The sequence below is a fragment of the Heliangelus exortis genome, chromosome 7 (genome assembly GCF_036169615.1).
Source record: "Heliangelus exortis chromosome 7, bHelExo1.hap1, whole genome shotgun sequence".
In the NCBI taxonomy this organism is placed as follows: domain Eukaryota; kingdom Metazoa; phylum Chordata; class Aves; order Apodiformes; family Trochilidae; genus Heliangelus; species Heliangelus exortis.
The window spans coordinates 29,220,693-29,239,119 of NC_092428.1; the positions used below are offsets into that span (position 1 = coordinate 29,220,693).

At 39.3% G+C, this 18,427-nt stretch overlaps 1 protein-coding gene across 1 annotated transcript in view; it reads right to left on the minus strand.

Moving 5' to 3' along the window:
• Positions 1-1,478: 1,478 nt before the first annotated feature.
• Positions 1,479-18,427, minus strand: part of CACUL1 (CDK2 associated cullin domain 1) — a 46,103-nt gene continuing 29,154 nt past the window's right edge. Inside the window, exons 6-9 of the mRNA XM_071749526.1 lie at positions 8,245-8,334; positions 7,539-7,677; positions 4,424-4,467; positions 1,479-3,381 (exon numbers count right to left, since the gene is read on the minus strand). Of these exons, the coding sequence (XP_071605627.1) occupies positions 3,341-3,381; positions 4,424-4,467; positions 7,539-7,677; positions 8,245-8,334 (314 nt within the window). The 3' untranslated portion in view covers positions 1,479-3,340. The remainder of the gene's footprint in view (positions 3,382-4,423; positions 4,468-7,538; positions 7,678-8,244; positions 8,335-18,427) is intronic.

The following is an 18,427-nucleotide window of genomic DNA, read 5'->3' on the forward strand; positions in this document are numbered from 1 at the left end:
AACGTTCTTCAGTCACACAGAACGTGGCCTTTGGAGTTGGTTTCTACGGGTTTGGTTTTGTTTTTTAAACCTACACAAATAAACAACCACATTAGGGGAAAAAAATTAAAAAGGGAATAATCTGGCTGATTGAATTTCAATCAAACATCAGGAGACAAAAGCTTTTGCTTTCAAGTATTCATCCACAAATACCTCCTCAACAACTGCAAAAGGCATCCAGGAGATTCAACCATAGACAAGTTGAGTACTTACCTAGTTAGACCCTCCCCTTCAAAATTTGTCTCAAAAAAGCATCTTGACCTTTTATTACTGCTGACTATTTCAACTTCCCAAATCAAGGAATGAAATTCATCTAAAAAATACTTTAATGTAGCAAGTTTGGGTATAGTACCAGTGCAACATAAAGAGGACACCCATTGTATAACCAACTTTACTGCTTAATCTTAACAGAGTAAGCTACAGATGCAACGGATTAACCACAAGTTATTTGGTTAAATTAAATACTGCAGTTAGGATCATGCTGTTGGTAATTGTGGCTTTACAGTACCAATGCTTAAGTTGGCTGAGTTAGTTTTACTCTAAGTAAAACACAAGTTTACAGAGAAACAAAATAATTTAGTAAAGTATGCTCTAGTCATGCTGAGTCACGTTGATAATGTCTTTGACAAAGTAGTTCAGCATTATGATAATGCCAAAACATACAGGAATTTTTAATGCCAAATTTACAACATAATACAGTGCTTAACAAACAGATTCTCAGGCATGGTGGCCAAGTGAGGACAATGCTACACAGGACTGAGAAGCATCCAAGCACTACCCGGTGCACACAGAGTGAACCACACTGACAGGAATGCTTTACCTTTTGATGGACTTATTGTTCCGGAAGTTTGTGCCCCAAACACAGTGCATCGAAACATGAATGTTGAACCCTGGCCTCAAAGATGAAGCCAAACCACTACGTGTTATTTACAAACTTGAACCAGTAAAACCACCGACAGAGCAGAAGAATTGTGATCACTTGACAGAGAGAGGACAGAACTTGCTTACTGTATTACATGAGCTTGAGTGCCAATGAAGCTGTAAACAGACTTTAACCTAATTAGGTTAATACATCTATTCTTAAGAATATTGTCATTTCAGCAAACAGTGATTTTATTTTTTAAAGCTAAGGACACTATCAGAGGTTTTATTTTTGTTTAAAGCCCAAACTGATAAAAATCTGGAAGCTGGCAAGTAATTTTTGTTACCTATGACCCTTCTTTACCTTCTCCATGTGTGTACTTCAGCAAAATTTTCAAAACCTCTGTTTTTGTCTCATTCTGCTTCAACTTAAGTAGCTGATAGCAAAGATGAAGGAAACACTATCAACACTTGAAAATTCCCTACTCAGAGTGGTTTGTTTGTCCACTGCTGGGGATGAGATTTGACTGCTGGCATTGTGCTACACAGAAAACAAAACAAAACAAAAAAACCAAAACACTAAAGCGTTAATTTTTAATTTTAAAACAAAAACTTCCTCGACATTAAATAGGTTTTGCAAATATGCAAAGAAATAACACAGGTGAATTGGATCAGAACTTGTAAACCCCAGCAGTTTCTTTCTCATTCATCCTCCCCCTCACCCTCTAAATTAACAACATTGCCCAAGTGGCTGATGTGAAACTTAACAGAATTAAATTCATTTCTGTGAAGCCTGGCTAAAAAACAAAAAGAAAAAGCAACTTTCTCCCTGCCGCATCAATTTTTTTATCCTTTTCCTGCATTTTGTAATGATTTCATGCAAACATAAAGGGAGTTGTGCTGGGTTTTTTGTGTGTGTTGTTCTTTCTGAACAGGCATAAGCTGTGCAAAACAAAACTAAATAATCCTTTGTTTCACTTCAGAAAGATTTTATGTTACCAGCTTATTTCTCTTCGTAACTAAAGGCGATTAAAATAAAAAATTAAAAAAAAAAACAAAGGAAAAATACCAACAAATCTGTAGTCAAACTGCTTTTTCAAGTATGTATCTCCTCTCAGGAAACAACTGCATGAGCCATACTACTGATTAAAACCCGTGTCACAATCATTAAGACTCAGACCATCAGTCCAGAGCTCCTGGAACTGGGCTCGGCTAGATCTCCAGCTGAGTCTGCACTAACTGGAAGTGGGAGGCTGATGGGTGCCCATGCACCCAATGCACCACCCCTCAGTCAGCTCCCTGATCCTTACTTCAGCCACTATCACACCCCCATCACAGCCCCAGAACAGGAGAGAGGGCACAGAGGCTGCAAAGTCATCTTGGACAGGTACCATTGCTGATCAGGTGTGAATTTGGTTTGTGCTGATGGAGATGTGCTCTGCAGACCTACCAGCCTGGAGAAATCTGCCCACAATGTTTCTCCACAGCACAGCATAAAACACATCTTCATGTTTCCTTCAGTCTGGAATTCACACCTCAAGCTATTGCAATTATGGAAGCCAATGGAAAGTCAGTAAGAGGTTTCTACAAGAGTTGGTCCCAGCGTTAAACACTAACACATATGGAAAATAAAAGGGGACAAACCTCCAAGTCACTATTAGTGATGGTGATAGGTTCAACTTTTCTGTCTTCCTCCTTAAATTCACCTCCCATTAATGCATGAGAAAAGTGCAACTTTGCAGAATGTTTGTTCACATCAAGTTTGTCCTCAAGAACACATTTTGCAGTAACAAAATATGGTCTATAAAGTTGCAAAGTGCACAAGCTGAAGGCACAGGGTACAAACACAAAGTAAAACTGATTTCAAAATAAAGAGAGAAAAGAAAAATCTGGAATTTTAAACTCCCTGACAGAAGATAAACTTATAGGGGACCAACTCTTAAAAGGTGACAATTTTTTAACTAATGAACAAATACTGCAAAATAATGAAACTTTATTCTTATTAAGTAAAAGCTCCAGAAAATACCTTGAAGTTTAAAAACTAATACACTGACGTGTTAACTAGTTTTAAGAATGTCCTTAATATTAAGAAAAAGAGTGCAAAAAAGATTCTTCCATTCTAATATTTTTGGAAGCTGCTGATTTTGGCTGCCCATTTCCACTTTGAAAGGATTGGTTTTCAAGGTGCATTCCTCACAAGAATCGCTGAACGTGAACTTGCTGAGAGGCCAGGCCAAGGAATCAAGTCTTTCAAAGTCATCCCAGTTGTAGCAGCAACTGACATTTTATTGTAGAAAGAAGAAAGTCCAAAATTCTTCTTTGAGGCAGAAGTTCATGTCAGAGCTTGAGTATCAGCAGTTGCCAAAGGAGGCTCCGGATACCACCCGTGCTCCTCCAGTGTCTGTTCTGGCTAGGAAGAGAAGCTGATCCAGTATATTCACTATCTGTACCCCCTGGAGCTTGCACAAGCTGATGAGCCATCTGAAATGATATAAAAAGTCCAAGAAATTCTCTCATATAAAATTTCTACCTGACGTCCCCTGCACCTCCTTTCCCCAACAACTCAAAACCAGCATTGCCTGCAAACATTAACAGTGTAAACAGAAGCTGATCCACCACCTGAACACCCCTTCATTCATTCCAGATTTAAGAAGAGCTCATCATAAAAGTGTCTTGACATCATATGGTAGAAAATAAAGCAAACATACCCAGCTGAAAGCAGAGGAGGAAATGTGGTGGAAAGAATGCAATAAAAATGAATTTAACAACAGCACTAGGACAGATATTATCCCCCAACCCCCAAGGTTATTCAATGACAAGTGAAATTCAATCATAACCTAGAATGTACAAGGCTAGATTCAATCCTGGTTGAGTGTTTAATCAGCGCAGAACAGTTCTGTACCCAAATTAGGGTTGTCTGAAGTACAGAAAATAGGAAATGTCTCTTCCCCACACTGGGAGGGAAATTAAGGGAGTAACAAAGTGAAGACGCTCACAGTTCAATATTCAGCAGGAGACTTTATCTACAGATGGAACAGAACTACTCCACTGCATGACTTGAACATTTGTAGCCAAACAGGGCCTTTAGTATGGCAGGGGAGGTGGATCTCAGGCTAGGCAGGTCATCAAGGGTTCTAACTTGAAAAGCTTAAACCCCCCCAAACAGAAACACCAAGTGGGTAATAAATATCAGAGGTCTTCTGGCTCATCATGTGAGTGCCTGCTCTGTGTATCCTGACCTGGCAGAGACTTGGGACAACTGTATTATTTTCCCTCAAGACTTCAGCTTCCCCTTAAATGAAGTGGAAGCATCGAGGCCTTGGTAGCCATGTTATGTTACTGCCTTTACTGATCTCTAGATCTAAGAAGTTTCTTATTCCTTACAATGGCAAAGGTTACATTGGCAGACAGCTTGCTACGTGTGGTGATGACGTCTCTGACACCTTGCCACCCCCAAGAAGCCAGAAATCCACCGCCACCTGCCTGCCCAACCTGTCAGCATGCTGGTTAGATCCATACTTACTGTAAGTTAACTCTTCTCCAGCTCTCTTGCGGGACTGATCACCTCTGGGAAAGAAGGGAGAAAGGGATTGTCAGGACAACCTGAGCTGATGGAACATGTCCCTGCTCACTGCAGAAGGGCTGGACTAGATGACTTCTAAAGGTCCTTCCAACCCAAATCATTCTATGATTTTAAAAAAGGGAAAACAATAGTGCAGTACCTTGGCATGATCAAAATGTAGACTTTATAAACAGCAGACTAACCCAGTAGCAACACGACATGGCTGCAGGATTCTCCATTTATTAAAACAGATGTATAAACTGTATTGCATAGATTTAATTAGCTCACTCATTTGTTAAAGATAGTAGGTTTGAATTTATAGGATCATTTTTACAAAAGTAAGATGAGGAATATTGCTCAGGCATGCTGTCATCTGAAGTCACGCATAAAGTTGTTTTCCTTAATTCAAACTCCTCAACCAAACTTTACAGACCTGTGTGAAAAGCTCTGCACCTATCTGTCTAAAAAGGTAAGATTCTCCTGAAAACCCAACACTTCTCAATTTTCCTGTGCTGGTGGTTATGCTTCTGACACTGTTATATAAAAAAGAGAGACTCCATCAGGCTTCTATCACAGTGGCTACAATTTCACATTTTTCTGCTGAAACTTTTTAGCAATTGGGGCTTTTTCTACTAACACAAAGTGTTTTTCCCTGAAACCACACTTAAGGTGATGGAACTGCTGTGCATGCCTTGATTAAGGTCCTTCACAAGAGAAATACTGCCAAGCAACTGGCTTCTGCTCCCACTTTCTGCAGCAACTCTAATATTTAACAATGTTGATAAGCTATTTCAAAAAGAACCTGACATGCCACTAATGCTGCTGAAGATCCCTCACTGTGCTGTGTTCCTCAGGGTTATTGCTGTAAGAAATGCAGCAGCAAAAAGATCACCAGTTTTGTGTACAATTAGAGGTAAATAATTGACATTTCATACTAACTCAGAAGACAACTGCTTAGTAAGAGAGAAAAACAACCTTTTAAAAATATAACTATAAATATAAATACAGATATAAATATAAATACATATGGATCTCTATGAGAAGGAATATAACCCCTGAACAATTCTGAAAAGTTATAAATAAATAAATATACCCTCTGTTCATAACACAGGAAGAAGCTTATTACATCTTGAAATGCATTTTAAGGCAAAATGCATTTCAAATACCACTGCAAAATGCCATGTAGAAAACAAATTACTTGTATTTCAGTTTTATTTCATCTGTGCCCTTTTCCTGATGACAGACTCTAACACTTTACATAACCCTCATGTTTACCAGGTTGCACTGTCTCCCTGACAGTACTGTCAGGCAAAATATGCTGTGCAAAATGCATTCATCAGACACTGAACACCATCAATCAGTTACTCTACTGCAAGGGTTTATTTTACTTTCTTTGAAATAAATTGAAAGCAAGATGCATAGGAACAGTTGCACAAAAGCATGGGGCTAGAATTGGCCAATTTTCTAACCCTACATGGCATAACAAAACTCTTCACACATCAAATACTCAAAAGATGCCACAATGCAGAAAGCCAGAAGGAAGAAGAACTCTTAGAAACTAAGACTCTGCAAACTATGACACAGAAACCTTGACTTTTTTCTTCCTCCCATGACTATCCTCAAGCCCTCATCTCTTCTTTGACACTTCCCATCACAAAGGACAGAAACAACTTCCTATGGGTAGTGCCAGAAAATTACTTTTCTGCATAAACCAGGAGAGGATCCCACCAAATCTCTAATAAGAGAGCACCACAGAAGCATCCAGCTTTTGCAATGCTGTGTCCTTCCCACTACTCTTCTTATCTTCCCATATAGTATCATGCTCACACTACCAGCCCAAGAACTCCACAGCCCAGCTGACCTGCCTGTCTTTTATTCAGGTCATTGGGGAAAAATGTTTCTGAAACCAACTGTTTTTGTGGCCGTGGACTGCTACTACTTGAAACTTCATTTTCATTCTCTATGAAGTGTGAAGCTGGAGAAATGCAGTTGTAATAAACCACCAACAGAATTAGTAAAATTGAAAGCTAGACTAAACAAGCATGTTCCTTTTTTTTTTTTTTTTTTTTTTTTTGGTGTACATTACATTGTCAGCATTATGTGCCTACTCAGTTTCAAAGTCTCAGACTTGTATTTCTTGAGCAAAATGCACTGCTTTACTCAGCCCAAGGTCTTACAGCTTTGCATCTTAACTCATGAGTATCTATAAAAAAATTCTTTTGCTCAAAAGAAAGCCTTTCAAGGGGTGAGTGTAGAATACCCTTTGCATTTGAGTCAGTAGTAGAGTTCTGAAGCTCAGTAATTTACCAAGCTATGAAGAGAGGTATATTACCTTTCAGGAAAACTACATGAGAATATGAAATGCAGGCACAGATCTAACACCAACCATCCCTAGTGACTCTTTACCGATTCCCAGCACTGCACAGGTAACAGGAAGAATGCAGAAATGATTCTCTTGGGAACACAAAGATAGCTTCCCCAGCTTGATCTTGGTTTGACACACTCCTACAAAAACAGTCCAGTGCTGAGGTGACAGCACAGTGCTCCTGTTCAGGCAGTTTAACAGAGGAGCAACAGGCACAGCCCAGAGTGAAAAAAAAAATTGGTAACGAAAATTTTCCACTCTTTTGCCATTCTTTTTTTCCCCCCATTCCAATTCAATACTCAAAAGAGAAATGACTTTTTGAAACAATCATCTTGACTGTATAAATAGCTCTGAAAGTGGAATAAGAAGTAATCACCTGACATTTTCAGAAGCATTATGAGAAAAAAACTCAGCTTGTAGAAAATAAAACAGCCAAAGCAAAGGCTGAACAAAGGCATGATCATGCATTGGAAGCACAGCCAAAACAAAGGGAGCCATGAACTGTAAGCAATCTGTTTCAGGAAAATATTTCAAGACTTATGCTCCTCTACATTTTAGTACCATCTGCAGGGTTGGCAGTGCTCAAAACATGTGGAAAATAAGGCCATACTTCAGATAATGAGTTGTGAAAATTATCAAATTATTTCTTCAGTATTTTAGGTGTATCCATTTTAACCATTTCATCACTTACAGAAGGCTGGAAATTATTACCTAGTAAATCCATTCTGCATAAGCTCTCTTTGAAGTTTCTGGTCTTGAGCAGCATATTCCTGAAGTTCAGATTCCACAGCAGGGGGTAGAATATTTGGGATGAATTTAGAAAATAAAGCTGGTGCCATCTGTACCCATTCTATATAAAAAAAAAAAACAACACATGGAAGAGATCTTATGTGAAAATCTTCCTCTTTGACAAATGTAATTTTATTTTAAATACATTTTAAGATCTTGAATTTAAAAACTACAAAACTAAACGATACACACACACATACATATATATAGTGGTTTCATAGAAGAAGCAGTCAGTCATCTCACATCAAAGATATGGACATTTGAAGAGCAACTCACAATATAACTTTCACCATTTCAATACTTCTAAACTTCTACCATGACTGGCTCATTAAACACTCTTCCTTCTTTATTTCTACACAGCAGAAGAAACAGGTCTTTGAATCCAGAGTAGAAGGTTGGATTATTATTTTTTTTAATTTTTTTGGTATTCACATAGTATCTTGAGCAGGTCACAGAGGAGGACAACAAGAAGAACCAGGGCTTTTGCATAACTGAACTAAGCATCCTGACGGGCAGAACACCATGCACACTTGTTTAAATGTACATTAGGTAGACTGTGACTGGATACATGTTTAGGAAAGCATCATAACCACAATATAGGAGCCCTAGAGACATTTTTCTTTTTTACCTGGTCGTAGTGTATACAGGCCTTTCACAATATTTGCCATGGTTGAAGGAGTTATTTGAAACGGCGTTGACTGAGCTTCCAACAGTAAAGCTGAAATAAAATTAAAAACAATTAGAAAGTATTCTAATCAAGAAACATAGCTCTTACACATCCATTTTTTGTATTAAATACTGTATTAAAAAAGATACAGTAGTTGTTGGGTTTTTTGTTATCTGATGTCCTCAAAGGAAACAGCCAGGTATCTGACAACTTAAATCCCCAGAGAAGTAAAACATCACCATTAAATAGAAACATTCTGCTCAAATTATATATGAGGAATATGTGCAGTAATTTATTTTCTATCCATTTTCAGAAGACAACTGGAGCTGTGAGGAAAAACCAAGCAGGTGATACCTCTAAGTATTCAAATGTAGAACTGAAGTAAACATTTTTAGAACTCTCATCCTGAGTGTTCTGAACACCCAGAAACCCACAAATCCTCACTTTATAGCATTCAGCGCTTTGTCCATAAAACTAAGGCTGGATCAAAAGCCTATGAATGAAGGACAAGTAGTACAAGTAGCATTAAAAAAAAAAAAAAAAAAAAAGGCCAAACTAAAAATCAAGTAAGAAAAAAAGAAAAGTTGTTCATTCTTTTGAACGCAAGGGAACTTTTCTACTTCTCTTTTGCTATCTTTTGTAGGAAACACTGAAAACTGCAACAATTGCATCTTTCTCTAGTGGAAAAACTTGGCAATAGCAGCTTTACTGCTTAGATGAAAATAGCCAGGCCTTTAGCCTGCCTTGTATTGACCTGAGGTTTGCGCATTGATCTGAATTACAGAAACAAACCAAAAAAATAAATCAATAAGTCTTAAACCACCTGCTGCCCTCCAGTTTTTATGCCTCTACAAAGGAGCTGAGCAGTGTAGACACCTTCCTGTAGCCACCATGTAGAGGAGAAATTACCCTTACAATTCTACCTGCAGGGCATCTCTCTTGTGATTACACTGCAGACTCTGGTTTTTAAACTTCAAAGATTTTCCAGCTCTGTCTTCAGCATCAGCACTACAGAACTGACCAGAAAAAGAAAAAATTTTGGTAGCATGGTCTTCTCTTTAGGTGGCTCATATAACAGGAAGATTAAAAGGAAAGTATTTTTTCTAATCTCCAAGTAATCAAAGTGGTTATATTTAACTGTTATGGATGAATTTATTTTACAAAGAACCACCATAAGGTGCTTGTTCCTTTCAGCTGAAGCCTTAAGGGGATGGGAGCCTATGATCTGTTTTGTAATGACATATTTACAGCTTCTTGCCTGAAGATTTTTCAAACAGCCTCAGCATCCAGGAAAGTTGAAAATCCTAACATTAAAAAGGGAATAATGCTCTATAAGGAAAATATGCAGCAGTAATGCATAGTTCAAACAATGTCTCTGTGTATGTATAAATACATATATTTTTTAACTAGACTGTAGCTACTTCAGCCTAAGCTTCACCAATAGATTTATGAAGTGTCCAAAGAGCTGCAAATATATGTAGCTAAAATATGTATAACTCACGATTTGAAACAAAACAAACCTAGGAATTAATACTGGCACAAAGACCAAAGGGTCCAGAGTTAAGTCATTTGAACATTTTGAAAGATGTTAAGAAAATTAAATAAACATAGCTTTTGAGTTAATTTCTGATAAACTGGTAATTGTGGTCTCAGTAGTGACCAAGTTATAACTAGCAAGAGCAATTTTTATATAACTGTATGTGCACAGGACATTTTGTGGGAGAGAAAGGGTTGCTTTTGGGACAAACTCAGGAATTAACAGAAGTTTCTCACTATCACAAAAGTAACATCTGACTGCTTGGATACCTCTGAGTAAATGGAAAACTGCAGGTTACACTTGTGCCATCTATATAAAGCAAGTAAATAATATAAACAATATAAAGCAAGTAAAATCAGCAGGCACTTGCTCCTGTTCTAGATTTTGGACCACATCACCTGGCATTAGAAAGGGATTTCATGGATGAAGCAGTGGAAGAAATCACCTCGAGATGAATCCTACAGAACCAGCTTCATCATTTTATTGCAGCTTCAAAAAATAACATTTTATCTTTGTTCCTGCAACTGCTTACACTGCATGCTACAATGCAATTTAAATAATTCACTCCCCAATTGCAGTGAATAAACATGAGTATGTTGGTACTGTATTCAACAATATAACAACATAATGCCATATATTCCCTGTTTCTCAGGGAAGAAAATGAAAAGAACATACTATTAATTAAACCATGCATTATAACCTAATCCAGACTAGACCTTTCCCAAAAGCTAGATAACAACACCTGAAGGAAGCACTGCTGTAGTATTTGTATTTTCAGACTGAATGAACAAGACTTCCCCTCTCTGGCTAAAGCCAAAAATATTCCTTTGCACACAAACTCATCTTCAGTTTTGCAATGAAACCTACCCAAACTTTCAATCCTGAGCCCCTTTTTCAGAGAGGGAACACTTAAACTCAAGGCACAGAAAAAGCTGAGTCAGACACATTCAAGTTCCTGCTGTTGTTACTGACCTCCAATGCCAAGGCTTTGGCTCTTGCCTTATTAAAATAATTAATGAGACTCTACAGCACAGAAGTTGCACAGACTCCTTCCACCTACTCACCCTGTGGCATTTCCAAAGACAGAGTAGAGTGAGGCAGAATAGAACTAAACCTCAGATGAATGGCAGTGGTAATGACACTCTTGATACTATCTGACCACCTCCACAGTGTTTAGGACTTAATATTGCATTTTACAGACTAAGTAACCAAGATGCCAAGAAGTTAATTAACCTGCAAATAAGTCTTGAAAATAGCTCATGGCAGAATCAAGGAAGAGAAGTATGGGTTCCCACGATGAAATGCTTCAATTGCAGAAAGATAGAAGAGGCTTTGAAATATTTTGTTGAACTGACAGAAAACCCAGAATGGCCTCGTGATTTGTTGGAGTTTGTTGAGATGTGGTGGATAATCTGTACTGGAGTAAGTGAGGTATTCACACAGCACTTCAGATTGTCTGCAGTAGTTGAGTTACTCCATTAATGCAGAGTAACCCTGATAGAGCTTGAAGGTTTAAGCTGCTTCCTAATTACAGCGGGGTACCTGGGGCAAGACCCAGAATCCCTGTAAGGCCAGGAGTAGCAGATGATATCTTAGAATTTCAAGCTCACTTGTTTATAACTCAAGAGTCACTAGCAAAAACTAAAAGAGGTAGCTATTCTAAAAATCTGTTTCTATCCTTCAACATTCCTTTCAAAATATTTCCTTTTCTTGGCAAAGATGTAATTATTATGGCAGAACAGTGACAGTTTTGCATGTTAGCACAGCACATTTTTTTCCCTTCTTTTGAAATAATGTACTAAAAAGTTCAGTTATCCTAACAAATCACACATACGTATGGCTTAGGAAGATGTTTCCAAAGTAATAATTATTCAGTCATGCACTGAAAAAAATTATCAAGTGGATTCCCCAAGAATGCCAATAAAGGCATTAGTCAGCTGTTGATCTCCAGTCTTCACAGAAGCAGAACTCTTCACCTCATTGTACAAACTCTTTAGTGCTGAATTCCAATATATAAGGAATTTTTATACTATTTTGCAGAATAACAACTTGGGTATCTCCATAGAACTTGTGCCCTTCCATGCAGGTGAGGAATCCAGGGATGCACAGCAGAGCTTTGGCCAGCACCAGAACGGCAGCAGCTCTGCCCTTGGGGAACATCAGCAAAGCCCAGGTACTCTGATCTATTATATAATAAAATACCTCCCTCTCAGCTAAATTCTATCACACACATCCTTCTGCTTCACTCTGCTATCATCAGATGCGTCCTGAATGTGCTCCCTGTATCCCAACCTCTACTCCCAGATCCCATCCATGCAATGCACTCACCTCATCCCCACCTGCAGTTCAGTGGGAAAGGAACCACCAGGCCTGGGGAAGAGGATGGGGCTGGAGCTTTTTGATGTTATTTTGAGGTTCTTTGGGAATCTGGCTGGGTTTTGTTTGTTTGTTCTTTGTTTGTTGGAGTTTTTACCTGCTGCCTATTCTGTTATTTAGCAGACTGATGAAGCTTGAGCCTGTATTACCTTCTCATGACTTTAACCCAGGTACCATTTCTACATGTTAACTATTGGTTTGAAACCTTTTTCATGAAAACCAGCTTTCAAACTCCTTCTGTTTCTGCTTTTTAATCTTCCTTCAAACAGAACTAAAAAGACATTTTTAGCAACTTAAATTCTTCAGGAGTTTGTAATGAATTATAATGTAGATTAGAAAAACACATTAAAAGTTGTTTTTTTACTAAGCATTTGCCACTAGGCATTTAATAAAGCCACAGATTACATTTAAAATATTCATTACACAGCCCAAAAGCTGTATTAAGTATCTAATAAAAATGCTACAAAATAAAAATTCCAAGGCTTAATCAGTTGGAAAATATTCAGTGTTGTATCAAGAATAAATATGGAAAACACAGCAGAACCATAGACTTTGGGACATCTTTAATTGGTAAATCAGGTGATATTTTCATGCTTACAATTTTATGAAGGCTTATTGAAATGGGAACATAATTCCCACTTCTTTACCAAAGAGCCAGATTAAACACAAGTGTCATTAAGACTATATTTTCCAATTAAAAAATTTCTTTACTTTGAGATGCTCTAATTCAATCAACACGAACCAAAACAAATAAAAAACTGCTGCTGTAACTTTTTCAAATCACGTAGTTCTTAAATGAAAATTTCAATTCAGTGACCAAACTCATGTGTAGATTTAAGTGTTATTAAAGAATATGAGTGTATTCTGTAAGACCTTGTAACAGTGCTGTTTCCAGTATTGTTACAGTACAATTCCTCAGCTCTTCTCTACCAAATTACAGCCACCACTTCAATATTTATGATACCAAACTTGGAATAATCAAGGATAACACACCAGCTCATCAGATCTACAGAACATAAAGGGCGTAAGAAAGATTAATAGCTACAAAAGCTGTCTTATACAGCCCCTAAGAGGTACCTGCTGAGGGCTAAGAACAGACTGGCATTAATTAAAGTGTCAGGTCAGTGCTCTGAAGAAGGAATGGGCAATTCTGCACCAGCAGAGCCCCAGCACAAGCCCCCCCATGCTGGAAAAAAATACAGTAGTTAACTTGCTCTACCAATTACCTGTGTCTACCAATGTTTGGAATGAGGACAGGAAGGAAGGAAAGGAAGGAAAATGTTGATTTAAGGTTAGAATGGGAATTTGAAGGGGAGGTAATGGGATTAAACTATTTGCCTATGTACAATAAAGCAGAAATTAAACACTGAACAGATTCACAATCTTGCAGATGGAAAAAATCTTTTTAAAAAAATTACTTTTTAACTAAGAAGTTGATAACCAATGCCTCTCTTCACCACAACTCAAAAAGGACCCTTTAAGCTACAGAATTCTCCTGGTCCCCAAAACATCTCATGTCCAAAGCTGGTATTTCAACAGTTTCATAAGAGAAAGCAAGAAACACAACAGCTTTATGAAGGTGATGGAGCAAGGCTGTGCAGATTTTCTTCTCGTACTGATTTGATATAAATTGAGGAAAAAAGGAAGCAAAGGTGTGTCTGAAGGCTCAGCTACATCCAGGGTATTCCAGAAGAGCCTCAGCAATCAAACTGGGGCTTTTTTTAACATATTGCTTTTGCCATCACACTACACAACATGTGTCTCAAAAGAATGGTGATTTCAAATGCTCAAGGGCAGGTTCAGTATTAATGCTTTAGCTGAGATTGGAAATGTGCTTTTGAGGCAAATTGACTGATCAGCCCTACTTAGCATTCCTTGGGACATACCACAGAGCTGCCTTGGAGCATATTAACTCTGTTCCTTTGGGGCAAAATTAAACCAGATGTGCTCCACCTACTGACTGGCATTCTGTCCACAGGACCAGAAATTAGCAAGGGTGAAATAAAACTCTTCAAAACCCATGTTAAGGTAGACACTGGGTCCTCAAGACTAAGATGTGGGTGCTTCACACTATAGACCTGTTTGCTTCACACCACACCTCTTAACATACTCAAAGCCTAAACTGTGCAAAGAAACCTTCAGCTTTTCCTACAAGGCACTAACATTTCAAAATAGAAACCCATGACCATCAAAATTCTGATGCACCATAGAATCACAGAATCATAGAATTAGCCGGGTTGGGAGGGACCTCAGAGATCATCAAGTCCAACCCTTGACCCACCAGTGCGGTTGCTAGACCATGGCACTGAGTGCCACATCCAGCCTCTTTTTAAATGTCTCTAGGGATGGAGAATCCACCACCTCACCGGGCAGTCCATTCCATTGCCTGATCACCCTCTCCGTAAAGAAATTCTTTCTGATATCTAGCCTAAATCTCCCCTGGCACAACTTAAGACTGTGTCCTCTTGTCTTGTTGAAAGTCATCTGGGAAAAGAGACCAACTCCCACCTCGCTACAACCTCCTTTCAGGGAGTTGTAGAGAGTGATGAGGTCTCCCCTGAGCCTCCTCTTCTCCAGGCTGAACAGCCCCAGCTCCCTCAGCCTCTCTTCATAGGGTCTGTGCTCGAGTCCCTTCACCAGCCGGGATGCCCTCCTTTGGACCTGCTCCAGGACCTCGATCTCCTTCCTAAACTGAGGGGCCCAGAACTGGACACAGTACTCCAGGTGTGGCCTCACCAGGGCTGAGTACAGGGGCAGAATCCCTTCCCTGGACCTGCTGGCGATGCTGTTCCTGATACAGGCCAGGATGCCATTGGTCTTCTTGGCCACCTGGGCACACTGCTGGCTCATGTTCAGCTTCCTGTCAATCCAGACTCCCAGGTCCCTTTCTGCCTGGCTGCTCTCAGCCACTCTGTCCCCAGCCTATAGCGCTGCATGGGGTTGTTGTGGCCAAAACCTCTAATGATGCTCTATGTATTTTTGCCACAACCAGGTCACTCAGCTACACTGATTTTTGATTCAGTTCAGTACAGCCATTGTAAAACAACTTAATTTACAAGACCAACTGCTATTTCCTTATGAAACACATGTACTGGATCTGATATGGAAATGAGAAGTACAAAGAAGAACAATTTCTAGAATGTAAATTTAGAAGGGCAGCATGCAAAAAGGGAAGAGACAATGCAATACTGAAAAATAACGGGTTTCCCCCTTTTTCAGGGGATTTTGTCTGCAGTTTTCAGCGTCAAGGATATGACAGCTTGCTTCTCATATGCACATCATCTGAGAGAGGTGCCAAGGCAGAAGCAGAAAAAAGAAAAGCCAGCTACAGTGGGAGAAAAGTGAATCCATTCCATCTTTCTTGACTGTCTCTGCAAAAGGGTGATGCACAGGGAGTGAACTGCAAAACCCAACACACCAAACTAAACCCTGTGTTTTCTGTCAGGCTATGGCCCTGGCAATCAGTCTTCTCCCAGCCTTTAGCACTGCTCTTCTCCTGGGGTATTATCATAGAATCACGGAATGGTTTGGGTTGGAAGGAACTTTAAAGCTCATCCCATTCCACCCCCCCTGCATGGGCAGGGACACCTCCCACCAGCCCAGGGTGCTCCAAGCCCCATCCAACCTGGGCTGAGACACTGCCAGGGATTAGGCAGCCATAGCTTCTCTGGGAAACCTGGGCCAGGGTCTTTCCACCCTCATATTAAAGAATTTCTTCCTAATGCCCAACCTACATCTCCCCTCTTCAAGTCTGAAACCATTTCCCCTTGTCCTCTCCCTACACCCCTGTGTCAAAAGCCCTATCCCAGCTTTTTTTTAGGACCCTTCAGATATTGCAAGGCTGCTCTAAGGTCACCTGGGAGCCTCCTCTTCTCCAGGCTTAACAACCCCAATCCCTCAGACTGGCTCCCAGGGAGGTGCTCAGCCCTCTGAGCATTTCAGTGGCTCTGCTCTGGACACCTTCCAGGAGCTCTGTGTCCTTCTTTATATTAGAGACTCCAGAACTGGACACAGAACTCCGGGTTGGGTCTCACAAGAAAACAAAAAGCAAACAAACCAAACAAAAAACTATCCCCAAACAAAAGCTATGGAATTTATTACCAAAAGGCATGATGTAGAGGCAGTACAGGGGCTCTGGCTTCACTGACAGCAAGAGGCTGCAGGACATCACTACAGCGAAACAAATCTGCTAGGAACATAGGTCTGGGTGCCCAGGGAGCAACAAAGCCTCTCCTGCTCATCACAAAACAATTAAAATCCCTGCACAGGGAACATGCTCCCTGCTACATTTATCAGCCTCTTAACATTTATAACTTGGTTCCTTCATCCACTGTAATTTCGTGTTACATCTGTACCTGCTGCAACTAATAACACATTTACACAACTTAACCTTCAGAAACCTGTTAGCAACCTTCAAATTAACTTTTCTGGTACTTTTCTGAAAGCACAAACATAGAGGAAATAGCTTTCCTGATGCCTTTATAAAAGAAAACCCTTTCCAACATAAACAGCCCTTCTACTAAATTATAATACACCTTAAGAAAAACAAAAGTTAAAAAAAAAATTAAGAAAATGGAGCAGCAACATCTCTTCCCCACAGCTGAGTCCAAGTGACACAACTGGGAAGAAACAAAGCTGCCATATGTAAGTATCTTCAGAAAAAAGTTTAAGTTTTTCCCAGTAACTAATTATTAACTGCAAACATAATAAAATAGGCTGTGATTTCTCCTCTTCCTCCAGACTTTTTTAGACTTTTTTTTTGAAAAAAAAATACTGGAAAACTGAGAGAAATGTTATTACTTTTATACACAGAATATTTTTACACTGGCTTTTAGCTCTGAACTCACAAAAGCACTCCTATGGGGAACAGTATTCAACAAATGCCTATGTGCTATTAGAATCTACATGCAGGAAACCACTCTGTATATGCTCAGGTTTCAGCAGCTAATCAGGTCATTAACTTCATATAAAAATTATCTTCACATAAATCATGAACAAAAATCTGAGACAGCCAGAAGCTCAGTTCTAATGCTTTAATCCTCAAGAACCATTTTTCCTACATCTCACATGTTTTCGAGCCCATGCTCTAGTTCTGAATCAGTAAAGTTCAGGGAACTGCCTCATTCACAGGCCATGTTATCACCTGTAGATTCTGATAATCACTTTAAGACCCATAAATTCTTGGGCCCTATTTATTCTTTAGCATTTTTGCCATGGCCCAAGGTATTTCCTTCCCTCCAGATAAAAAGAACCTATTTCCAATATCTGTTCCTGACATGGGAGATCAAAGATGGGAACACAAATATTCCCTGCTTACCCCGGTCAATAGGAACAAAACCAGAAGTGTTAAAAAAAACAGTTCTCCCCCTGATAGAGTTCACATTACTTTCTAGTTGAGTAACTTCTGTCCAGTACAGGCAGATGCTTCTTTGGAAAGATTTTTCTTGTACTGACTCAGTACACTGCTCCTGCAAGAAGAGAAACCTCTTCCTGAACACAAATATAGAAGGAAAGGAACAGTTTGTACACACACAGATACAAATGGCTGAAGTACTACAGGGATATGCAGATGCTTATTTGGAATGCCATAATCAACTTAATACATCCTCTTTCACCCACAAACATCACTGTAAGCAAAGAATAATGAGAATTCTCTTCCTTAGGTTGCCTTCTAAGACTGAAGAACTCTAGCCCAGAACCCACCTCCTGTTTTTATTTTCCAGAAAAAGAGGGGTAATTGCAAACTCTTGTAATTGGCAACCAAGTGATCTGTGCACCAAGAAGAAACAGCAGCATGCTGATAATAATTTCTCTTTTGTTAGGTTCAAAGCCAAGCTTGTTTTGGCTACTAAGCTGCCAATATTAAAAAGAAAAGTAGCAGTTACTTTCAAATACTCTCTGCCACTGCAATTTTACCTCTGGCAATTACTAAAAATAGAGTTTCAGGAGCTGGTACTCATTTTCCCCACTGGAGATAGTTAAACTTTACAATAATTACCATTCTTCTAGACACATGAATAAGCAGGCACAAGTTCCCAGGGCAGTGAGATAACAGCCCAGGAACCCCCCATCTAACCTGCTACAAGAGACAGTGGCTGCCTAGAGAAAGAAAACACCTTCTGGATTTTTCTGCTTACAAGCCATCTCATGTAGGACTCTAGGAGGAATAAAGACAACATTCTCCACCACCCCTTCCCTAGTGACAAGGAGATATTATCTGCATCTTCCCCC